Below are 26,331 nucleotides of genomic sequence, written 5' to 3' on the forward strand. Positions count from 1 at the left end.
ACATTGGGGCGCCTGGGTGGCGCAGTCGGTTAAGCGTCCGACTTCAGCCAGGTCACGATCTCGCAGTCCGTGAGTTCGAGCCCCGCGTCAGGCTCTGGGCTGATGGCCCAGAGCCTGGAGCCTGTTTCCGATTCTGTGTCTCCCTCTCTCTCTGCCCCTCCCCCGTTCATGCTCTGTCTCTCTCTGTCCCAAAAATAAATAAACGTTGAAAAAAAAATTAAAAAAAAAAAATAAAATAAACATTAAAAAAAATTTTTGGAAAGATGTCTGAGTTTGAGCCCTGGCTCTTCTAATTGTCAACTGTGTGACTTTGGGCAAATCACTCTATAGGTCTCAGTTTTCTGATCTGTAAAATGGGGATAAGGGTATTTACTTTTAAGATATCATATGGGACTATTGTAACTTTTGAAATGGTGAAATGAAATAATGTGTTGGCTTCTTTTTGAAATGTTAGAATTCCTAGTCAAAAGAGTGAATGTAATTAGCATGACTGTTATTTAAAGTTCATAAGGTTGCTGAGAGGATGTTGTTGAAATCTCAACCAGTTGATAATCAGTGGACAGTCCTTTCTTTTCATGAAATGCAGTAGCCTTTCATTTTGATAGTGCTTCTGGTTTTCAAAGTGCTTTTGAAACACCTCATTTAGCCCCTCCTTACAGCGAGCAAGGTTGATATCATTAGTTCCATTTCACAGATGAAGTAAACAGAGATCTGAAAATCTCATAGTTTAAGATCTGGACTCAGGACCTCTGTTCAAACCCTGGCTCTGTCACTTGGTAGCTGTGTCGCCTCAGGTGACTTCACTTTTTGTGCCTCAGTTTCTCCACCTGTAAGTAGAGGATGACAGCAGTAGTACCTACTTCCTTACACTGATATAAGAGATTCAGAAAGTTAATCCGCGATAAGTGTTCAGAGCTATACCCCGAACATAGTGCTGTATAAGTTTTTCTTAAATAAAAATAAATAACATTAAAGAAAAGGAAACTGAGACAGAACGCTATGCAAAAATAGCTAATTATCAAAGTGGATGTAGAATGCAGGGCTCCCAGTCTCCATCCCGTCCCTCTCTCTCTCTGTGGTGGGCTCCTTCACCACACGGGTATAACTCTCTAACACTGCCAGGATCAACCTTCTGGGCCAGGGCACCCAATAAGCTACAAAGCTGAGTCAACATTTCACCATGTACAAAGCCTCTCACAAAAGGTTATTTAAATATAGTGCTGTTAAATTTTTATAATTAGACACAATGACTCATGTGCCATGATGGTATTTTTGAGCTTTAATAATTCTTATTTAAAAAAAAAAGAGGGGTGCCTGGGTGGCTCGGTTGGTTAAGTGTCTGACTCTTCATTTCGGCTCAGATCATGATCTCATAGTTCCTGAATCTGAGCCCCACATCAGGCTCTGTGCTGACAGCACAGAGCCTGCTTGGGATCTTCTCTTCCTCTCTCTGTTCCTCCCCCACTTGTGCTCTCTCTCTCTCTCTTTCTCAAAATAAATAAACTTAATACAAAATTTTTTTCATTAAAAATTTTTTTTTAATTTTTTAAATTCTATTTTTATCTCCAGTAATTTGAAGTATATTTAAAAACTAATAATGTCCCTGATATTTCATTTTTTGTATATGTGCTTGAGAAACTGACAGGACCGGGAGAAGAATTTACATATCGGTCACTATTGGCGGCATACCCATATCCCTTGCACTCCCTGGAGGTCACTTACACAGCTGGGTTGGGTGTTTCTCTCTGAGTGAGAGTGATATCTGGCCATGGGAAGGTTTGGGGCAGGGGGAGCACTCCAGAGTTAACACTAGAAGACCATCCTCAACCAGAGAGGGATGGGAATCAATGGGAAACACCTCAGCTTCCTCACCCCTTGGTGGCACAGTTCTGGAATGTGCTCACCAGTCTCTCAAGGGGTCCCCATCAGGCCTGTGCTCCAGTTGCCCGGAGTGGTACTCGTTATTGGCTTCCATTCCCTCCCTGTCCCACTTCCCTATTCCCTCCCTGTGCTTCCTGGGATCCCCTCCCAAACAAACTACTTGCGCCTAAATCCCCGTCTCAGGGTCTGTTTGGGGGTGAATGACAATTTAGGAAGACAATTTATTACCCCGAGTCTACTTTACCTTCTACCCTAGAGCATGGGTGATTTTTCTCTGGCTTTGTGATTTTTCCCCACTCTCTGCTCTCTTTTGTGTTACTCAGTAGAGTAAATGCAGGTTATGTCTAACTACAGCTTGCAAGTGAGATTTATAAACATTCTTCAAACTTTTTGGCTCATAAATTGCTGAAAAAGTCTAACAAGTTAGAAATATATGTTCTTCCATCCATAACATTTTTGAGGAATGGCCTCCGAACAACTTGTGCCAGGATGTTTGCACACCTACTGAAATCTAACTGGGTTACTGCTCCTTGGTCAGTTTAAACATATCCACTGGCAACTGTAATATTTCATCCTGCTTTCACCCCTTCTGACGGATTCCCTTACAGGATTAGCCCTGAGCTTCGGAATTGGTCATCCTGCTGAAACCCGCTTTGGGCCCAAGGGTCAATAGTTGCCCAACTGCTTCTGCCAGAGAAGTCCAATAATTGTCTGCTTCTCTCTTTCATTTTATACTCCAGCTTCTCCATCCGCCATATGCCAACAGTACCTGCCCTTCCGAACCTTTCCACGACAGCGCCTCTTCCCCAGCCTAGTGCCAGCCTCTGGATTGTAGAGCTTCCCTGACGCCGTTTTCAGCTTGGTTCCAAAGTCTCATTCGGATGGCCTCTTTAGGCCCTGAGGTCTCTGAGTTTATGAGAGAGCTCGGACCTCACTCTAGGCGCAGGCCACAGGGAATGTCAGGGTGTGTATACAGCAGTGAAAGAGTCCCGAGATTCAGTGTAACAGACTCAAGGAAGAAAGGACTTTTGTGCCTGTCTGGAAACACGGTGCTTTCACCATGGACGGAGTAGGTAGGGAACAGACATTCTAATCATTTCTTTGCTTTTCTCCCTTAATTTCAATGCCAGCAAAAAGGAGAAGAATTTGCTACCCCAAAATGTGCCTCTTTGGCATGAGGATTATTTTAGGCAGATTATTTAAGAAACAGCAGGCACAGGACAAGCTCTGAAAACCCTAATCAAAGTTATCCTTTTGGTAAGAGACATTTCCATTTATAAGGGAAATCTCCATCTGTAAGGGTGTCTCTGTCTTTGTACCAGGGAGAGGATGACTCTAAATCTCTAGGAGCTCCTATCTCCTATGGAGAAGGCCAAGATTTAGATCTGCATGACAATCTTACTCTTGTTTACTATACTTTTCCTGGTTAACCTCCCATACCTGTCCCCCCATCTTCCTTTGCCTTTAACTGGAAATGGTATTTAAGATGGAGGCTTGGGTCATTTGGGGGAGTTACTCCATTTTCCTGGGCCTCTCCTATGGGTATAGGAAGTATATAGGATATTAAACTTCTATTTGTTTTTCTCCTATTAAATTGTCTTTTGTTATGGGGGAGTGGGTGGGTCTCGGCCAAGAACCTAGAACAGCAGGGAGAAAATTATTTTTCCTCCTCTACACCAGAAAGCCCAGGCTGCCTGGTCAACCACAGGATCATCATGATAGGAAGAAGCCTGCGTGGGCTCAAATCTTGTCTCCAATGCTTGGCACTAATGGCCTTGGAACAGTTACTTTGCCTCAGTTTCTTCATCTGTAAAAGAACAATAATATTAGTACCTACTATAGAGAATTGTTATGAAGATAAAACAGTGATAATTTAAACAAAGCTCATAACATAGTTACCTGATCCATAGTAAGTCTCCCACAAGTTTTAGCTACTGTTGTTGTTAACAGAATCAATCTAATTGAAACCCAGGTACACAATACTCTTCCTCTTCAATCTGTTGCAAGAAAGAACTTCCCACATGGTAGTTGCAAAGTAAGCCTTTGAAGAAGTAAATAGAAGTGTGGCTGCCTGCAGCCCTTGCCCCTCCAGTGGCTCCTCCATCTGCTGGAGGAATAAACAAAACTTGTTTATTGGAATAAACAAAAGAGATCCTTCTTTCTACAATCAGAGGTCGGACTTTCCATGCGGGGAAAGTGATCGCATTGACGTCAAGCCAAACTACAGAGGGAATGACTGCTATGCACGCCCCTCCCCAAAGCAGGGTTTGCTCTCAGGGAGACCATATGTGCCTACAGGGAAAGAACACAATAGAGGGGGAATTGCAGTTCACAAACTTCAGGGCTTTACTCAGAGATGGACCTGTGTGGATCCACGATCTGTGTCTTGATCTGTCTCTGAAGAAAATGAGAAAAAGAAAAAGTATGACTACACTTTATAATATGGATCATGACCCTCTGCCTTCACCTGAGTTTAAAGCTCGCTTCCTCCCAGGGCAAGGAGAGAAGTCTCAGCTGCTGACTCTTAGAAAACTCCCTGAAACATTTGCTAAATTTTCCGGAAAGTATCTTATTGGATAACGGACCACAAAGTGGGGTTCATGCCCTCTAGGAGAGGTGCAACCTGATCTAACAGGTAAGGAGGAAAGCTTCAAAACTTATATTTATATTGATTTTTTATTTAAAAGAAAAGATGAACTAAATATTGGTAATATGTAGTGTCCAAACTGAGGCTCACTCTCTCCCCGAGTCCACATCAGAGGATCCCTTATCACGTGCAGCTCGGGTGGCAGGAGAACAGGTCCCACCATATAGAAGGCTCAACAATGGCACCCTATTCTTCCCTGCACTTTCAGGTTTCGGAGAGGTTTGGCAGATTGCTGTGTATTTTGTTTTGTTTTGTTTTTTTGTATGATCTAGTTTTAATTAAACTAACCTCCCCAAATGGACAAGTGACCTAAAAATATTCCTACAGAACAAAACAGAGCAAAACAAAACCCCACAGATTATAGATGATACTAAAATTGCAAGCCCAAGAGAACAATATGAATATAACAAAAAAGACAATTCCCTCATTCCTAGTATAGGCACTAATCAGACATGACACATTCAGTCACATTATAATTATAATAAAGTTTTTCTGATGACAAAAGGGCTTATAGTCAATAAAATATATAACACGTTGTTTTAAAATTGTTATGTTACTCTTTTATCTTTTTTAAAATTCTGTATTTTAGCATGTTTTCTCCCTTGTTTATGAACTTCTGCATAATACCCACCCACATTCAACAATTAGCATTCCCTAGACATTGTTCTTGCTCTCCAGTGTGAGACATACACATATTTGTTTGTTTTGTTTTATTTTGTTGAATTCTGGAAAGTAAGGTACAAATATCCTGACCTTTCACTCCTATTTCAGTGTGTTTCCTAAGAACACGGACACTCTTCTGCACAACCCCAATTCCATTATCACACCTACTGAAATTAACAATAATTCATTAATAGAATCTAATATGTAATCATATTTCCCACATTTTCCAAAAAAAATGTAATTTATTACCTTTTTAAAAAAAATCCAGGATCAAATTACGGTATATACATTGCATTGGGTTGTTATATTTTGTTTTTCTGGTGTCATTGAGATATAATTGACACATAACATTGTATAAGTTTAAGAGGCATAACATAATGATTTGCTGTATGTATATATTGTGAAAAGGATTACTTATTATACCTCTTTAATCTCCTTTGAGGTATAACAATAACTCTCCTATATTCTTCTAAAAAATGATGTGGACTGTTTTGATGACTCTAAGCCAGTTATCTTGTAGAATGTGCCAGAATTGGATTTGTCTGATTGTTTCTTCATATACAGATTCAGATTAAAAATTTGGAGCAAGACAACTGTATTGGCAATGTTGTGTTTATCCCATTGCATTATATCAGGAGGCACATGATCTCAGATGGTCCCATTATTGGTGATGCTAAATTAAATCAGGGCCAAATTATGAATTTCATGGGCCCTTGGTATTTTTACCTTTATAGGACCCTTTCTCCGCAAAAAAAAATATTAAGAATTCTATTTTATAATTATTTCAGCATAAAGATAAATATAATCCAAGATGCATTGTATTCATTTTTTTCTTCTGGTTTTTAAAAGAAATTAAAACACTTTTCTAAACTCCTACAAGTATCATGGGCCCTAGACCTTGTGCCTACTTGGACTATCAGAGAAGCTCACTCTGGATTTGACCACTTGGTTAAAGGGGTGACTTTTGGAGCTCCCCAACATAAAGGTACATTTTCCTCTTTGCGGGTAGATAGTAGTCTATAGGGAGACTCTTTGAGACTATGTGAACATCCTATTCCCCTAAAACCTCTTCCTCAGCAGTTTAATCACTTTTGCCAGAATCATTGAAGGTTGTGGTTATGATCTTCTTTTAAGGGATGAGAATATTGAAGTGCAAAGAGCCCATGATTTGTCCAAGACCGTAAATCTAGTTGGTAGAATCACCATTAGGAAGCCCTGCTCCCAAGTCCACATTAGAGCCCAGAGAAGACTGGAGTATATTAAGAAGGAGTGAAAAGAGCATTGGAGTTATTTGGCCTGGAGAGAAGAACAGGAAAGAATAACTATAATCTGTTACACACTTAAAGATAATGGCTGGATGGGCACCAAGGATCAGCAAGTTCTCCATTTGCAAAAATGCTCAAAGAGAGAGAAGATTCCATGACTCTGGATTATAGTCATTTTACAAGTCAGCTAATAATTGCCTCACATTTCTTCAGAAAAGTCCCTGGTGTTATTCTCAGGAGAAAATAGAACCAATGTTTAATACTCTTGTCAAATCTGATTAGGTATTAGGATTCTAATTTAAATGCTGCTGATGTGCCAATTACCTAGAGACCGTTTAATTACTTTAGTTTTCTCTTCACCTCAGTCCGCCACAGGTGGTGTGCATCAGGAGTTGAAAATAGTGTTGTTCAACAACTCCTACAGACCTCAATAGGTAATTACAAATGAAGGCTGAAATGCTGGGTCCCTAAAAATAAACAAAGTGCCCATATTTGAACAAAAGACATACTTTTCTGTGGGCAAAGGTTTCCAACCTGGATGTGGGAGCTGGCTACTTCTACTTGCCAAAAATCTCTTTGAGACATTACTCTCATTCCACAGAATGTTTTTGACCTTTCCAATGTTTGCATAGGAAAAATGGTGCACAGATGTTTTCAGGAGTGGGAAGCAATTGTCTTGAGGCCCATGGTATCAGGAGTGAATCTGTCAGTCTGTGGAAGAATGAATTTTACTAAGTATGTAAAAGTGAATCTACTCTCATTTTTGAGAAGTTGGAAATAAGAGACACACCTGCAAGACACATATTATTATCAATTAATTAGCAAGTATGCACTGAGCCTCTGCTTTGAAGTAAGTGGCATGCAGAACAAGGGACCTGGAACATTTTTAGTGACACGGAAGGAAGAGAAGAGAAAAAGATGTTCTAACCTCAGGACATTTATTAGAAAGTCAGATAGAAAAGACATACCCACGGAAAGCTAGCAAACAATTCAAGATGGTGCATAGCAAGCATTATGTGAAAGGAATCAATAATCCTGTCATGAAATTAGACAGGTTAGGAGAAAGAACAGGAATCATGGAAGCCTAGATTGGGCAGCAAAATCTTTATCAAGATGATACTTATCAACTGGAATTTGAAAGGACAGGATTCAGATGTATGGAGACTCTGGGATTGGGCAGAAAGAAAGGAGGAAGGCAGGAAAGCAGTGGAGACTTTAGGAACAGACCATGGACTAGTCTATCTCTTGGGTACAATTAAAGTTGACAGCTCATTCTCTCAGAGGGCAGCAAGTAGGGGGTGATGTATGCGAAACGATACTGGAAATAAATCTGATGATAACTTTATTTTTTTTTTAATTTTTGTTTATTCATCTTTGAAAGACAGAGAGCACAAGCAGGGGTGGGATGGAGAGAGAGGGGGACAAAGATTCTGAAACAGGCTCCAGGCTCTGAGCTGTCAGCACAGAGCCCGACGTGGGGCTCGAACTCACAAACTGCGAGATCATGACCTGAGCCTAAGTCGGACGCTCAACCGACTGAGCCACCCAGGCGCCCCTGATGATAACTTTAAATGTCCGTCATGTCTAACTGTTCTAGATAAGGCTCTTTTGTTGACAAAGAACAGAAGCCACTCAGACTAACTCAGGTGAAAAGGGAATGGGAGAATTGTAAGATTGTAACAGGAGACCTCTCGTACATTCCAAAGCAGTTCATGTGCCAGAAACCAAGGACCCTCTGTTTGACTTAGGGCCACATCATCTCAGCTTCTGCTTTTATGTCTGGCTCTTTCTTTCTCTTTCAGTCTACCTATGCTGCTCGTTCATCTTGCACACGGTTAAAATATGCCCAATCCCTTCCCTGGCATCAAAATCTTTTATTTCCAGCATCTGTTATTGACTACATGACTACATCCTCTCATTTTTTTCAGTTTAAATGCTCAAGAGAAAGAGAGGCTCTTTAGTAGCTGGACAGGCAGTTCACTGGCTGCTTTAGATTAAGTAGCCACCCCAGTTCAACCAGCCATCACTCCTAAACAAGAACCGCCCCCCCCCCCCCAGTGGTGTCTCCTGTCTAAACCAGAAGAAGAAATAGACTGATATGTTGCATGTTCTAGAAAACCATTAGACTTCCAGGGAACATTTGGTGTGTTCCAGACGCATTAGGGAAACCTCTGCTGTTTCTCTGCTTCTAAGAAGGATTTACCCAAAGCTTTCTTCTAAAAGAGCTGTGACACCCTGAAAGGAGTTGATCCTCAATTGAATGCTGATTCCACCACCTCTAACAGTGAACTTCGGTTTGTCCCCTGTAGAATGAGGATAATAGCACCTATCTGTTGTCTGGAATGTAAGTGAGATAATGTAGATGGTATTCTCTGCTTGGCACATAGCAAGAGCTTAGTAAATGGGATTTCTTTAATTACTGTGATAATTTATGAATATTCTAAAACCGAAAATTGTTTGCGGTGCATTTTTACTTATTTAAAAAAAAATTGTTTTTAGGTTTATTTATTTATTTTGAGAGAGACAGAGTGTGAATCAGAGAGGGGCAGAGAGAGAGGGAGACCGAGAATCCCAAGCAGGCTCCAGGCTCCGTGCTGCCCGCACAGAGCCCTACGCAGGGCTTGAACTCACAAAACCATGAGATCATGACCTGAGCTGAAACCAACTGAGCCACCCAGGCACCCCTTTACTTATTTTTCCCCCTGATAATGATTTATTTTTTCTACCTGGATACAAGAACTCTTTTTATAACCTTGAAGTTTATAAATTTGCCACAGTATATCTCAGTGTGGAGCTTTCTTTTTTTTTTTTTTTAATATAATTTATTGTCAAATTGGCTAACATACAGCATATGCAGTGTGCTCCTGGTTTTGGGGGTAGATTCCTGTGATTCATCGCTTACATACAACACCCAGTGCTCATTGCAACAAGTGCCCTTCTCAATGCCCATCACCCATTTTCCCCTCTCCCCCACCCCCCATTAGCCCTCAGTTTGTTCTATGTATTTAAGAGTCTCTTATGGTTTGCCTCCCTCCCTCTCTGTAACTATTTTTTCCCCTTCCCTTCCCCCATGGTCTTCTGTTAAGTCCCTTTACTTGTTTTTTAATTGTACAAGTGAAATATGAACGTATCTGAATATTTAAAAGCAATTCCTCGACATTATAGTATTTCACTGTAAATATACTCATGGTAAATATTTTAAGGCATGTTTTTAATAAATAGTCTTTTTAAAACCACAGAACTGCAATGCCATTATTGCACCCAGTATATTAAAAATAACTCCTTAATATCACCAGTACTAAATCTGAATGATTTTCTGATTTGATTTTCCTCAATAGTCTCAAAAATATCTTTTTATGGTTGTTTGGTTTGAATCAAAATCTAAAAGGAGTCTACACTTTGCACTGAATTGATATGTATGACACATCTCAGTAGGTCTATAACCATTTTCCCTCCTTTTTTAAAAACTTTTTTCTCCCTCCTTTTTTATGCCATATATTTGTTGAAAAAAAAATGGAGTCATTCCTACAGAATTTTCCAATTCAGGATTGGACTGTATCTTCATGGCATCATTTAGCAGATTCTTTTATCTTCATATTTCCTGAAAACTGGTACATAGATCTAGAAGCTTATTTAGATTTAGATTCAAACTATTTTTCTGGCAAAACTATAAAAGTAATGCTTTTATACTATCTTTTATGTTTAAAAGTTATGAATTTGAAATAGCAGCTCAACAGTTCCCGTGGCATTTTGTACTTAGGAGTACAAGATTCTCAAGAGGGAAGGAGGTAAGCCATTCACTCTGTTTTCTGCCTCATGCAGGAGTGAATCAGCTTCACTTCACTTGGAGTAACTTAGATTACTACTTTATCTCTAATTGATTTATTAGAGATATCTTTGGCTAGAGATGTTCATGTACCTTTAAAGATATTAATTCCTTACCTACATACTAGGAATAAAAGTGTTTGAGATGAACAGTAACTAGAGAAAGTGCCAGAAGAAAACTGAACTTCCTTTGAAGTTTTTATGTTAGTGTGTTAATTGTTTACAATGAACTAATTTATGGATGGAAAAGCAAACCCAGGTACACTAAAGTGGGGCTATAGTATTGTTCTAGAATGCTGGGGATGTCCATTAAGTAAGAGCCCTCTCTTTTCTACCTGAGCTGGGAAGAGAGAGCTAGATAAAGAAATAGAGAATGATAAAAATAATTGCTTCTATGCCAGATAAAGCTGTTTGGAGATTGTGACTTAGGTCCACAGCAATAATGAACTTGCAAACACCTGATCTCCTATATTACATGTGCCATTCCCCTAGTCAGGGGCAATTAGACGACCATGGGCCTCTCTGAGCCCAGAGTACATGCCAGGTTCTTTTTCTCAAACTCACCTCTTAATAACTCACTCCCCTTTCCCTGGAGGGAGGCAGAAAGTGAATAAGGAATCGGGGTGCAGCAAAGAGTGGTAACCCAACGGGAGCTTAATCAACATGGAAGCAAGTGGAAATAAGTGTTTCCCCCATCACTGAAGTCTATCATATAATAGAGTATCAGTGGTAGAACCAGTTTTAACACAGCATTTTCAGCAATGAACACCCTCACATTTAGTTGGTCCCAATTCACATCAACTTCCACACTATAGCAGCTCATGTGCTAGGTGTTGTGTTGTATGGGGAGTTGTGGCAGATATTGAGTTGCTCTGCTCAGACCTCCCTTGAACAAAAGATTCACTACTCAGCTGCAGGGACAGTAGTTATCTGATGGCCTGTGGCTGTCAGTCCCTTCAGGGTCCACTTCAGCTTTCAAGCTATGGTCATGCTCTTCGTGGACAGTTCCCACCCAGTGACTATACCAGAGAGTAACTGAGGTCACACTCCTTTTGGGTGGCCCCAGCCCATGACTAGGCAAGGTGGTGATACAAGGGCCTGGCAATTTCTACCCAAGACAGGACTTCTCCACTGGACAATCTTTGGTACCATTAGGCTGGCATAGGGTGACCAGCTGTCACGGTTTGCTGGGACTGAGAGATTTCCTAGGATGTAGGATGTTCAATGCTAAAGCTGGGAAATTTCCAGACAAATTAGGATGGTTGGTCACTTTCACTGGTGTAGACCTTGTCAGGTCTGCGTTGGGGTCTGACAGCTACCCTCCATCTAATCTTGCTTCCTTCCCTTTTGCCTTTCACAGGTAAGACTCCCCACTAAACCTCTTATCCTTCTGGTTTCCTCTCAATGTCTGCTTCCCAGAGCATTCAGCCCAAGTCCGGGGCACATATAGCACAGAAACCAGGAGGAACCTAAATACTGCAAGAGGGCAGGGGAAAGATTAATTTGACACTTACAGGGATGCTTCTGGTATAACATTTTCAGTGGGCTATTTGTTCTGCACCCTTTGAAAAAGAGAAGAGGCATGTGTAAATACTCAATGACTTCAGGTTCCCTGAACTGCACTCGAATACTCAAAATGAAGGCTTTGCCGAAAAAGGACTCAAACTCCTTGTCCTCGTGTCCTTCTTTAAACATGCCTGCTATTAATTTCTGTGAGTTAAGAAAAATGAAAGGAGTTTCAGCTTTTCTGAGAAGTGTTCTTAAAATCAAGAGAGATTGTGGGTGAAGAAACAAGAACGCATCCTTCAGAGCCAGGACTAGGATAAGGAAAGCAATGTGCTCAGGGTATAACATTTAGGGAGGCACTCACTGTCATGGTAGTATGAGTTCAGAGTCAGCACTTGCATGAACCTGAGCGTGAGCGCTTCCTTAAATATTGCACCCAGTTGCCTGGCTTGCCCCATCCTTGGGGCATCCATAATAATATTAGCCAACTTACACAGAACATTCCATCTTTCCTGCCCCAGGTACAAAGCCATCGTCCGGCCGATGGATATCCAGGCCTCTCATGCTCTGATGAAGATCTGCCTCAAAGCTGCATTGATCTGGGTTATCTCCATGCTTCTGGCAATCCCGGAGGCTGTGTTTTCTGATCTACATCCCTTTCATGAGGAAAGCACCAACCAGACCTTCATTAGCTGTGCTCCGTACCCACATTCTAATGAGCTGCACCCCAAAATTCACTCCATGGCTTCCTTCCTGGTCTTCTACATCATCCCACTGTCGATTATCTCTGTCTACTACTACTTCATTGCTAAAAATCTGATCCAGAGCGCTTACAATCTGCCTGTGGAAGGGAATATACATGTCAAGAAGCAGGTAGGTGCTGAGGATTGATTCGTTTCCTCCTTAAGGATCTGATCCCTTTTGGGCTCCACTGACAAGCACACCTGATTCTGCAATTAGAGGAGGTGGGTGATCTGCGGCCAGATGGTAAATGGAAACTCCTAGCCACAGAAGCCCAGGTTTTCAGGTGTTTTTTATAATCTTGTTCTCTTATTAAAGACCTAAGCTAGGGAGGTATTGAGAATCTGGAAGACTTGAAGTATGGGTTTCCTCTTGAGGAATATCTGAAGAAGTGGTGTTGGTAACAAAATAAAGTGTTAAGGCCCATAGAGATGTGACTTCTTTAAATTCCAATCACATTGTTTGGATAGGAAGAGTGTCACCACATGGGGACAAAGCAGAGGGAGCGGGGGAAAAAGGAGCTGGTTGAAGAAAAAGAAGTCGTTGGACTAAGATAGGCTCACATTGATTTGGGTTCTTATCCAGACTTCATGACTTAACTCACTTACTTTCTCTGAGCCTCAGTTCCCTTACCCATGATACAGGGTGATAACCCACATATTGTAAGGCTGGAAGATTAAAAGACAGAGCATATATATGACCTAGAGTACCCAGAATGCAGAATGCCCTCCACATGTGTTAGATTCCCTTCCCTGTCCCCCATAATCCTACAGAATTCCAGATTTGATATTCAGATATGAATAGAAACCAGGGACTCTGGCTTTACCCTCTTTGTCAGTTCTTGCTTTCTAGTCCAAATGTAGATCTTGTGGCATTTATGATGCAAAAGCAGAAAGACTCCCCATCCATTTAAATGTACCGCTGACTCGGTGGCTTCACCCTTTAAAGTGTTGTTGTTGTTGTTGTTGTTGTTGTTGTTGTTGTTGTTTTGCCTCAATTATGAGGAGAGAGTGGCAGTTCTCAGTGAAACCGTCTCCATATTTGAAAGGCCTCTCAATAGTGAACATCCATTGTACCTCTGGTTCTTTAATGAGAGCGACGTTTCCCCCTGCAGTGGTACCAGAGGGTGTTGGGAGCAAACGATCCTCAGCCCACTTTGTCTAAGAGCCTCCCTATATTAGTATAGCCCAAAAATAAGTTGAGACTAAAAATAATAATAATAGGAAGTTATTTTGATTTGGCCAATGAGGAAGAACAAAGCTGGCTGCTCTTTTGAGCATCAGGGGGAATAAGAAATTATTAACTGTGGAGCCCAGAAAGACATGAAGTCATATGGCCGATAAACGGCACCAGAGCTCTCTGGAGGAAAAAGAGGTCACTTACTAGAATTTCATTGAGCAATCCATTCAAGCATGTAATCAACTTTGTTTAAAGATCTGTTCTCAGTGGCACGTTCTAACTATATTCTACCTCATGGATTTCTGCTTCCTGGCTTTTTCATGTCTGTGTTTCTGACCCCCCCCTCCCCACACACACCCTTTTTCCATCTGTTTCTGTTGCTTTTCTCCCATTTTATTGGATTCTCTCTTGTCCCCTTTCTCCCACTGAACCCTTTTTCTGTGGCTTTGTGAGCTCATCTATTCCCACAATTCTTTTTCCCTGTTTTTTTCTTTTCTCTGTCTGAATCTTTGTCGCTCTGCATCCATCCAACACTGTCCCTTGGTCCCTCTGGCTCTGTGCGTGACTCTCTCCTTAGATCGAATCCCGGAAGCGCCTCGCCAAGACAGTGCTGGTGTTTGTGGGCCTCTTTGCCTTCTGCTGGCTCCCCAATCACATCATCTACCTGTACCGCTCCTACCACTACTCGGAGGTGGACACCTCCATGCTCCACTTCATCACCAGCATCTGTGCCCGCCTCCTGGCCTTCACCAACTCCTGTGTGAACCCTTTTGCCCTCTACCTGCTGAGCAAGAGTTTCAGGAAACAATTCAACACCCAGCTCTTCTGTTGCCGCCCTGGCCTGTTGACCCGCTCTCACAGCACCGGCAGAAGTACCACCTGCATGACCTCCTTCAAGAGTACCAACCCCTCTGTGGCCACCTTCAGCCTCATCAACGGAAACATCTGTCATGAAGGGTATGTTTAGGCTGATCCTTGACCCTGTCCCCCTAGGGGCCCCTAGTTGTGCTTTATGGCTAGGAAAGAACCCTCACACCTGTTGTTGTCTCTGTACCCTCCAAAGACCCTTTGGAAGGCTCATGACTGGTATAGACAGGTTGCAGAGAGGCCCAAATGGATTGCTCTTACGTTTGAAAGGCCCGTCAAGATTTGTATTTTCCATTTCAACTTGTGAATGCTTCTTCTGATGTAGAGCAAACTTTCCGTATTTTAGAAAAGGGAACAAATAAGAAAGTATTATTTTAAGCATCAAGCCCTGATATACAGTTATGGCCAATTAAGTCACAGAAACTACATGAACAAATAGATTTATATAGCAGAAAAATTATACGTTAAATGTCCACTTTGTGAAAGACTTCACCTTGTCATTTCTTTAAGCAGAAACTAGTGCTTTAAAAATATGATTTGAGTGATTTTTCAGGAACCTTTATGATCACAAACCAAGGAACTGTTTTTTTACACTTGTAACCTGAAAGTCAGCCCTATGAAAAATTCCCATGTATGATGGACCATCCCCAAATTGATAACACTGGAAGCCAGTTTAGGACGAATCCCTGAGTGTTGATTATTTTTAAAAGATGTTACTGGGGACACAGGAGAAACACTCGACACATCATTTTAAGGCAAAAACACAGCCAGACACATAGACACGTATACAAAGATCCACATGAGGCTGTGGATTGGTATCTCGTGCTCTGAATTCTAACTCAATGGAGATTCTTTTTGCTGTTACCCCATTTCAATCATCCATGGTACACTCCTACCACAGAAGAGAAATCCTTTTGGGGGAAAACTGATCTTGCTCGCAATTCATCATTTATAAGTGCATAAAGTATAGTATTTATTTTTGGTATACAGGTTTTCAGCCAAACATATTTACTTAGATTTGGCTCTTTGCTCCAGTGAAGCAGTTAGTTCATATGAAAGAAAAAAAAAAAGATCACACCTGAGTGGAAAGAGAAACATGTTTACGTTTAACATATGCTTACCTAAAGTCTGTGAGAGGAAATGAATAAAATTTCAGTAATATATATTTCTGTTTGAATATGCATAAATAATTTGCAGGGGGCTTAGCATTAAGAATGGATTATAAAACAGCCACAGGTTCATTAACTTTCTATGTAAGAGGAGTATTTATGAAACAGCCCACGTGCAGAAAAGAACTGGACTGAAATATTTTTATTTTCCTGAGTAAAGAGACTTGACTATCCTACTTTAGAAGCCCTGAATCAAGTTTTTCTTGACTCCATGATAGGCCAATTCTGCTGGACTGCAAACACGTTAACCCACTTTCAGATAAGTCCAAATTCCGCAAATGTGCCATAATATGTATCGCTTACATCTGAAGACGATTTTCATTCCGGTTTTCTCTGTCCAAGCGAGAAAGAACCGTTGGCTCTCTTTCCCACATGGCACGTACTGAAAGATTTTCATCTCTTGTTACAAGGAAGTGCTCACCGTCTGCAGAGCTCGAGAAGTTAGGACCCAGACGGTTGTGAACATCTGTGTTTACAGTTGTATTAGCTGGAGTGAGACCTCTTCGCTTCCTTCCGTGAGCCGCATGCCCTTCTGTACTGTTCCTACCTGCTCTCCTGGGAGCCCATAATGACACTGGACAGTTTGAAGAGCAAGTGTAGCAGAAAGAATGAAGATTTTTAGCCGGTCATCCCAGCTTAGTCTCTAGCTATGTAAGCTTGGCTATCAACCCTTCTCTAGACTCATTTTCTCATCTGTAGAATGAGAGGACAGTGCTAAGATCCCTCTCTTGCTGAAATCCTCTGAGTCCTGTCATTGCTTCCAGTTTGGTTTCTAAAGCATTTGTACAGCCAGCCTGCTCACAGGTGCCCCACTTCTGTTACCTTTGCAACAACTCGTCTGGGGAAGTCCTTCAACCAACATCCTACACTCATGTTCATGTTAGTGGAATGGAAGGAGACTAGTCTATTGCTCTCAGGGGCTCCCTGGAATAACTCGTATGAATGGTGTCCCATTAGCTTGTTATGCTGTGGGATTAAAGCTGAAAAACACATAAGAAAACATATTGCTCAATCTCCTCATTATACGAAGGGTACTTTCCCTACTCACCTCTGACCTCCATGCACCTGTTATCTCCAACTACTGCTCCACAACTTTACCCTTGGGTTTCTTCAAAACTCTTGAGTATAAGTGACTTCGTACCTCGTTAGGGGCTACATTGTGTAGCATTCTGGGTAGTTGTGTGACTTGTTCAAGCATCTCTGAACTACCTGCCTTCAAAGACATTTTGGGAGTAGGACTCATCTTAATGTCTCCTTCAGGTAACATCATGGCATGGATTTCAGGAGACTGAAATCTAGGTCCAGCTGTGTGTCCTGAGGCAAATCCTGTCACCTCTTTGAGACTTCTAAACAGAAGGGCTGTAGAAGGCGTGTGCCAGCCAACGGCCCAGGACTGGTAAAACTGGGAATCAACAGATGGACGGACGCGAACCTGCTTATTGGGACGGACTTACCCGGGCCCTTCTCCGGGGAAGTCAACTTCTTCTTCCACCTCAAGACCCTAAAATTCCGGTGAGAGAGACCCAAGCCCCCATGTGGTATCACCTCTCTGCTAGGGCAGAGTGTGGCAGGGGCTGGAGCTAAGACATTTCACGCCTGGCTTCCAAAGATAATCACGTTTAGCGCTTATGTCTTTGGTGAGGGGGGAAAAAATCAATTTTTTCTGTGGAAAACCATCTGTGTTTATTCAATTGACAGACACTACCTTTCAATCTATCTTAAATTGAGCCTCCCTGAGGCAGGCAGCTCAACAGTGATAGATTAAGCAATAAACAAGGCAGCCTGCCCACCATCGGCCGCCGCTGGCAGGGAGGGCGCAGCTGCTGTTAGGAGTGATATTCCACAGCAAGATGGTCCTCCCTGCTTGGTGCAGGCGAGGCCCCTCCCTGTCGGTGATGATTCCCCATAAATGTGGATGGCTAAACCCCTTCTTCTGGCTGCCCTCACCCCCCCACTAACCCTGGCCTTCTGCCTCATTAACAAGCCCTCTTGTTTCCCTCTTTGCCACACAAACAATTTGGTTTCATCTTGAAGAATGGAGAAGTGGGGAAGGATGGTAAATACACAGTTTAGAGGCTGCTTCAGATGAACCCGAGCTCAGCTTGTTATGAAAAGGCTCACTGAACAGAAATAAATGAACTTGTCCAAAGGACACATGCACATTGAAGTTGTAAAGTCTTTGTTTATGCCAAAAGTAGCAGTTGGTTATTGGTTTCAGAGTCAATGCATGTACCAAATGTCTTCTGGTAAGAGAGATGAGCTTTGCTTGGGAACTACGAGTTGAATGACATCCTCAACCTGTGGACTAAAAGGTGGCTAAGTCACTTTCCTGAAAGCTAGATAGGAATGATCGCCCTGGAAACCTGACCACGTGAGAAGTGAGTGAATAGTACACACTTCTGTGGAGGTGAGATGCGAGAGAGGCCGACTTTCTGGACATTTCCGCCCTTCACATCCAGGCCCCGAAGCAGCTGTTGTTAGAGAGTGCCATTGCTAACCCTGGCTTGCTGGGAGGAATGGGGCACATTTTGCACATTTGTCTATGTTTGGCTGCGTTTTCATAAAACAGATGAACAGCTGGGGCGCCTGGGTGGCGCAGTCGGTTAAGCGTCCGACTTCAGCCAGGTCACGATCTCGCGGTCCGTGAGTTTGAGCCCCGCGTCAGGCTCTGGGCTGATGGCTCAGAGCCTGGAGCCTGTTTCCGATTCTGTGTCTCCTTCTCTCTCTGCCCCTCCCCCGTTCATGCTCTGTCTCGCTCTGTCCCAAAAATAAATAAAAAATGTTGAAAAAAAAATTAAAAAAAAAAAAAGTTAAAAAAAAAAAGACAGATGAACAGCTGAAAACAAGACATTATTCTATTCACTCTCCTGGGTCCAGGCTTTGTGTGAGCTATTCAAAGAAACCAAGCCCTAGTTTATCCTGTATTCCTCTCAGCACCCACCTTGACAAACCTCCGGCAGCCCTCCACCCCCAACACAAACACAACTTTAATATCCAGCAACCTCTTACCATAATTTTGGCCTTCAAAGACACCCTTCCTTTAGGTAGGGGCCAAGCGTGAACTCCAGCTCAGTATATCCAGAGCAATCAACAAATCACAGAGAACAGACTTTTCTTTTGTGAGACCACGTTAGAAATGCACTCAGTGGAATTTATCTAATTTTTTAAAAAGTTTAACAGCCCCTGGGTTCAAATATTATGTGTCCACGATTAATTCATATGGTTCAGTGAACTCTGATTTCATTTATACTCATGGACGTTCCCAGTTTACGGGATAGTCTGTGCCTGCAAAGTGAGTCTGTTTAACTTGGCCCAAAGCAGGGAATGATGCCATTGTTGGTTGCACCAGGGAGGCATATTAGCCAGAACAGCATTCCATGTCACACGGAAGTGGAAGCCTAAGATAAGAAGGGACGGGATCATGGGGAGCAAAACCACAAGTCATAGATCACACATTTGTGTGAAACCTTAGTGGAGTTCTATGACTCTAGAAGTGCTGGAAGGGGGCACCTGGGTTGCTCAGTTAAGCGTCCGACTTTTGATTTCAGCTCAGGTCATGATCTCATGGTTTGTGAGTTTGAACCCCGTGTTGGGCCCTGCACTGACGGTGTGGCACCTACTTGGGGTTCTGTCTCTCCCAATCTCTCTGCCCTTCCCCCTCAAAATAAATAAACTTAAAAAAATGTTATTAGAAGTGCTGGAAAGGAAGGTGCTCGATTTCACCAAGCAGCAATGATGTGCCAAATGCAGTGCTGCGCACATTTCTATTCTTCCTCACAAGCACCTTGACAAGTATTCGGATGATGAAGCTGAAGCTCAGGGAGATCACTTCACCATCCCGAGGTCACACGCCACAGTTGAATGGCAGAGTATTAATGTGGACCTGGATCCCTCTTAAGACAATCCTCCAGCAGCCCTCCACCCCCAACACAAACACAACTTTAATACCCAGCAATCTCTTACCATAACTTTGGCCTTCGAAGACACCCTTTCTTTAGGTAGGGGCCAAGCATGAATTCCAGCTCAATATATCCCATTCCACTGCTCAGCATTGCTTCCCAAATCCAGCCCCATGTGAGAAATTAAGTTCACAGTGACTGATAGATAATCCCATTCCCTACTCTAGCTTTTGTCCAAAGGCCTGAACCACTGATGAAGTCGAGGACTGTACACCAAGGGCATGGAAGATGTTTCGAAGCACCTAAGGACTCACTGCAGGCAGAGGCTGAAATGTAGCACAGAGTAGGTGGACAAGGAAGTCCCTTAGTTCACTTGCCCCCAGAGACACAATTCGGTGGCAAATGGAAGCCCTGGGAAGAATTTCCCACCTAGTTCTGTGACCGAGTGGAGAAAACCCTTGGCGAAGGGCCATATACAGAGGATCCAAGTGAGAACAGTCAATCCAGGCACCTTTCTGTGAAGTGGGATTCGTTGGAGAACAGGTATCAGGAAGGGGTGAAACCCTTCCCCCATCACCCCGCCTTCCCCCCTCCCCCAAAAAACCCAGTAAGACATGATAGCAGATGATTTCCCTGAGCCTGGAGACCCAGGCTACGTGAATAGCCTTTAACAGAAAAATGTCTCCTGGACTAAAATCCAAGTTCAGGTATGGACTTAGTGCCCTGTTACAAACCCAGAAACCACTGTCTGCCCATTCAGAGCTCACATTCTGGAAGATAAGATTATTTCTCTTTTGTTCCCTAAATTTAAAATTCATTCCCAGAGCCATAGAATGACATGGAAGGACTTACATAATTTTATGGTCTTTCAAAAGGATCATTTTAATGGGACAGTAAAACTTCACACATTCAACACCTCATTAATTCCTAGACGAGTTTGAAAATTTTGGTATAACTCGAGATTTCAGTGTGCAAGGTACACATATAATTTGGGACTGTTTTGAATCCAAATTTTTCATCAATTTGCTTCAGTTTTAGCTAGTGCTATTGACATATTGATATTGATAATGAATAACATTAAGAAAGTAAAATTGATTTAAAAACAATTTTTTCCCCTCTGTAATCTGGCCTTGACTGATTCAAACATAACCTTTCTTGCATCCAAGTTGGCAGAGTTTGAGGTAATAAAATTTGTTGAAAGGGTTGATTCGGTGAGTTGTAAAAATACATGGCACAAACTTCTTTATGTCATTTTCTGTTTTGTTTTAAATATTAGACTTATATTTTGTAAATTATAATTGTACTTGTTACTATTAACTGTAAATATTTATTGTATCAAAAATGTGCTCTGTGTTAAAGAAGTCAGAACAAATTCCAGGTGTGGTACTTAGTATAAATAATGTCATGGCTTGGCTTTGCCCAGACTCCTTAGACTAATGAATTATTTATAAGAAATTCACAATATTAATATGAATGATTCAGGTCCTTTTAAATGTGCAAACTGTGTGACCATGTAAAATTCTGTGAAGTGTGCTCATTGATTGTATTCTTATTTTTCAAGAAATGTTTCCAATGCTTCTATTACATTGTACATGGTCTGCGTGACATTAACTCAAAGCCAGTACAGTAAGCCGAATATTTAAGTCATAGAATGTAAGAAATGTGTTTTATTTCTTAATACAATAAAGCATAATTTATGAAATGGACACATGCATGTAGTCAATGTTCAGTAAAAAGAAAGCTGTTGCATGGATGTAGTGTATGGCCATATGCCCCACAGTTGTTCAATTCTGGAACCATCTATGTCAGAATCACCCAGGCTGCTGGCTGCAAAATGCAGGTTCTCCAATTTCCAATTGACTCAGAACATCTGGGGATTTGGCCTAAAAATCTGCATTTTAAAACAAGCTCCCCATGTGATTCCTCAGAACACAGGGGTTTCGTTTCATTAAACTTTTAAAAGATGTATTTAACTTTTGAATAAGGAAGCTTTTCCCATGAGTCAAAATCGAAAGCATAAGAAAGGCATTCAGGAGCGCCTGGGTGGCTCAGTCGGTTAAGCTACCCATTCTTGATTTCGGCTCAGGTCATGATCCCACGGGTCGTGGGATCCAGCCCGGCGTCCATCTCTGTGCTGACAGCGTGGAGCCTGCTTAGGATTCTCTCCCTCTCTCTCTGGCCCTGCCCTGATCATGTGCATGTGCTCGCTCTCGCTCTCTCTCTTAAAATAAATAAATAAACTTTTTTTAAAAAAAGGCATTCAGTGAAAAGTCACTATACTACCTCAGAGTTCTCAGCATTCATCACCACTTCCTCCAGTGAGTGACCATCGCTGTTAGATTCTTACATGTACATGCTTCTGGACATTTCTTATGCACTGGCAAATAAATACGAATGTGTGTTTTCCTGCAGTCCACCAGCATTTTACAGATATGGTAGCATATTATATGCATTGCTTTGCCCCTTGCTTGCTTCACTACACACTATATCTTGGAGATCTGTCCATATCATTATAAAAAATTCTTCTTCACTCTTTCTTATACCTGCATAGTACTTTATTTATTCAGTCCCCCACTGATGAACATTTAGGTGGTTTCCAGTGTTTTGCTATTATGAATCATGTTGCAATGAATAACATATATAATCTCATACATGAGCAAGTGTTGCTGTTGGAAAACATCTTAAATGTGGAATTGCAGACCATATACTTTTATAATTTGACAGCTATTGCCAATTGTTCTCTTTAGGGCTTAAATACCAAAGTTTGAGAGTTTCTGCTTTCTGGGGTAACCCTAGCCATCAGAGACCAGGAAAGCACTGAAGAAATAACACATTTGGTCACAAACAGGAGCCGTCTAAGCTCCCCGCACTCCAGATGAGAAGAGGCAACCAAGCATGCCTTTCAGATACAGTGAACAAATTCTTTGAGAGGCACACAGACAGCCATGCCAAGGAGGCCCCAGAGTGTGGGGTTGTATATGAGCACTACCATGGGGTTACCTTGGGAGAAGGTTCTCTGGTCTCAGTATATCTCACCACGTCCCCTGCCATGCACCCCAGCCCTGTGATGTATGGCATGTAGAGCCCACCATTAGACTGCAAATGCTCTCTCAAAGTGTCAATGCTTTAAATAGCTAAAAGTGGTGATTCCTAATTGTGCATCTCTAGTTCTCCTGGATTAGATGGGAAGATGAGCAGACTAAAATCTCTGAGACACCCAGGGTATAAAAATCCAATTGACATGTAAGGTTGGTCTGTGTTAATTGCTGAGAGCTCTACCCAAAGCCCGGGTGAATTTGCCTATCAGAAACTCTAAACTCTGGGGTGCCTGGGTGGCTCAGTCGGTTGATCGTCCGACTTCGGCTCAGGTCATGATCTCACAGTTTGTGGGTTCAAGCTCCGCATCAGGCTCTATGCTGACTGCTTGCTCAGAGCCTGGAGCCTGCTTCAGATTCTGTCTCCTTCTCTCTCTGCCCCTCCCCCACTCACACTTTGTCTCACTCTGTTTCTCAAAAATAAATAAAATGTAAAAAAAAAAAAAGTAAAAAAAAAAAAAAGAAACTCTAAACTCTTTGCAAGCATGCTGCCTACCACATCAGAAAAAGAAGTTTCATTGATACGTAGATTGTAATATTGAGAATTCAATAATCTCCTTTGAGTCTTGGATTATTGAAGTTGAAAGATACCCCAGAGAATGCCCAGACACAACCCCACATCTCACAAATGAGGAAGTTAAAGGAAAGTGTTGTGATTTGGGTTTCCACATGGTCGTGAGACATTAGAAAAATGAAAACAATTGGCTTGGAGATGATGTGGATGAGGAGAGGTTCAGCAGACCCTTTTGCTAGAGGGCAGGTAAATCTGTGCAGGGACATCTTGTAACACATCAGGCAGAGAACCTTCCTGTTCACTGGGTGCAACATTGATAAACATTGGCTTCTGATACAAGAGATAATGGGTAACATCTTACCAAGAAGATGACACAAAAGCAGGCATCCCTTGAATATGGACTGGACTGTGTTCAATATTATAAAAGTGAATTTTAAAGGCACATCTCCCCCTACTTCCCAGAACTGAGATCAGTGAAGTCAAGCATTTTGCTCCAGGTCACCTGTCAACTTTGACGCATACCCAGTGTGTTTCTCAGGGTCCCTTCCCACCTCCTATGACAGCCCAGTGCTCCTCAGTGCCTCTCAGAGGGACCGGACTAGCTCTGACTCACCAAAGGGCTATTTGCTAGAACAGCCTATGTTCGTGGGTTCACTCTTGGGGAGCTTTCCAGGATATTACTACTTAAAGTATGGTCTGTGGACCAGCAATGTTGACATCACCTGGTCAAAAGTGCAGGGTCTTGGGCCCTGCCTTAGACCTTCTGCATTAGAATCTTAACAGATCCCCAAGGGAATCCTATGATATTAAATTTGTGACCACTGACAGAGGACGCCATTTACTGTGAAGAAATCCATAGTGGGCCTGATACTTTTTGCTATGCCATCTGGTGGCGTCTACACATTTCCCCCAACCTTCTTGCTTGAGAGTCTTGGAATCTCTTTTCTCATGGGGCCTATGTTTACCACCTTGGTCACTGGGACCTAAATTCTGTCTATACAGAGTGGCCAGATACCCCAGTGTCCCGTCTCTGCTCTCCAGGGACTGGGAGTAGATGAGTTCATGACATCAGTCTTGCGGGCCTAGAATCATCGTAGAACTCACCACACAGTTGATTATTTTTCCTTTCTTGTGGTACACTCGTGAGCTCAACCAACAGTGGCTGTTATCTGTTGTACTTACATCATGCCTTGCCCAGAAAGACTAATTTTACCTGACAGTAATTAATGGGACACGCCATGCTCCCCAAATTCCTATGAATTTGTCCAAAAAAACCTTTTTTTTTTTTTTTTTTGTCCAAACTGTTGGACAAAACTTTCTTAAACTTCTGCCAAAAAATAAAAAATAAAAAAATGGTGTCTGCTTGTCGCTTAGTGATTAAAAAAAAAAAAACAAAACCCGAAAACTATATGCCCATTAACCCACCTCAAAGAAGGTACTGGGTTTCTGTTTAGATGTTCTAATTTTTTGTAAGTCAGAAGAGTGTACCTACCCTCTCAGAAGCAGAATCCAGATTTTAGGCAAAAACTTCTTTGCTCGATTTAAAGCCGGAAGGTGTGCTTTGCTTAGATTAATGAAAAAGGCTGGGGCGCCTGGGAGGCTCAGTCGGTTAAGCGTCCGACTTTGGCTCAGGTCATGATCTCACGGTTTGTGGGTTCAAGCCCTGCACTGGGCTCTGTGCTGACAGTGGGGAACCTGCTTGGGATTCTCTCTCTCTTCCTTTCTCTCTCTCTCTTTCTCAAAATAAATAAATAAACTTAAAACAAACAAACAAACAAAGGAAAACATCTCACAAGCCAAGGGTGAAAACTTCTTAGGTCCTACCTGAATTCTGTGAAGAGAGCAAAGGGGCATCAACTCCCCCCCTGGTCTCTAGCTCCCACGGGGTCTTGAAATTTCTGCTTTGTTGCGCATTTTAAGAGAACATAGAAAAGAGGTCATTCCAAATTGTGCAGGTGCCTAATAATAAAAGCCAGCCCCACTTAGATGCTAACTGGTTCTTTATCTTCAAAACCAAAATTGCTCTCTCCCAATATGCTTCACCTCTTTGTGTGTCCCCTTTGCCTTCGAAGGGTGGTCAAAATTCTCCCATTTGTCTAAACTCAAAACCTTACCATCACCTCTGGCTCCATCCTTTCAGCATCACCCACATCCAGCTGGACCTCAGCGTCTGCAAGTGTCCCTCTAAAATGTTTCAGGTACGGGCGCCCTGCTGGGCTCAGTCGGTTAGGTTAAGCATCCGACTCTTGATTTCTGCGCAGGTCATGATCTCACGGGTCGTGGTGAAGTCAGGCTCAGGTCATGACCTCAGAGCCTTCTTGAGATTCTCTCTCTCTCGAAATAAGTAAGTAAATAAACTTTAAAATAAAGTAAAATGTTTCAGGTATGAGAATCCATCTCCCAAAGGCAATGTTTACCCAGTGAAACACGACTTTCTCCCCCACAGGAAATCAGCGGCGAGTCTGAGGACCCAAGTGTCGCCCTGCAGCCTCAGCTTCTCCTCCAGGACCCCGTAATTCTCCATGATCCAGAAACTAAAGCGTTAAGCCTCCAGAGCAGAGGCCTCCTGGGCCAGATATCGGACCCCATTCTGACGGTTGCCGCCCACGTCCTGCCCAAGTTGTTACCATTTCTGTCGTCACCGCTGCATCTGCCGAGCCACGCGTCACTGCCCTAGATAAGACATGCTCCTTGTGTTGCTAAACTCCTACAAATAGTCCCTAACAGGCTCTTATTTTTAGTTATTCCTCACATTTCCTTTAGATTATGCTTCCCTGTGTACCCGTCTGAGCGTGTTGCTCTCATGCCCACATTCTCTTACTGGTTTTTTTTTCCTATGACAAAACCCAATTTTCCCAGCCTGGATGTCAACTCCCTACTTCCTAAGCTTATGTCCCACTGACTGCCCCTAGACAGATTGTCCATTCACACCTTGCTCCTAAGTTTCCCTGACACCTTTTGGGCTCAGTGTTTCTTACCCTGAGCTGTCCTTAGAAACACCTGGGGAGCTTTAAAAACTCCTGACGGCCAGGCCCGGCCACAGAACAACTGAGTCAGAATCTCTGAGAGGGGAGAACCAG

At 42.4% G+C, this 26,331-nt stretch overlaps 1 protein-coding gene and 1 long non-coding RNA gene across 3 annotated transcripts in view; one reads left to right on the plus strand and one right to left on the minus strand.

Moving 5' to 3' along the window:
* Window positions 1-17,980, plus strand: part of GRPR (gastrin releasing peptide receptor) — a 33,758-nt gene extending 15,778 nt beyond the window's left edge. The window contains exons 2-4 of one of the 2 annotated variants that reach the window (XM_030305395.1): window positions 12,309-12,660; window positions 14,285-14,664; window positions 17,004-17,980. In XM_030305395.1, the coding sequence (XP_030161255.1) occupies window positions 12,309-12,660; window positions 14,285-14,664; window positions 17,004-17,007 (736 nt within the window). In that variant the 3' untranslated portion in view covers window positions 17,008-17,980. Of the gene's footprint in view, window positions 1-12,308; window positions 12,661-14,284 lie in introns of both variants that reach the window. The other variant, XM_030305394.2, reaches the window with a different exon arrangement.
* On the minus strand, window positions 1,568-25,541 carry LOC115507179. Its single transcript, XR_003966576.1, has 3 exons — window positions 25,366-25,541; window positions 3,781-3,988; window positions 1,568-3,688 (listed from the first exon to the last, which is right to left on the minus strand). It is a non-coding gene; the product is annotated as an uncharacterized LOC115507179 (long non-coding RNA).
* Between the last annotated feature and the right edge of the window lie 790 nt (window positions 25,542-26,331).

Source organism: Lynx canadensis, chromosome X (genome assembly GCF_007474595.2).
Source record: "Lynx canadensis isolate LIC74 chromosome X, mLynCan4.pri.v2, whole genome shotgun sequence".
In the NCBI taxonomy this organism is placed as follows: Eukaryota; Metazoa; Chordata; class Mammalia; order Carnivora; family Felidae; genus Lynx; species Lynx canadensis.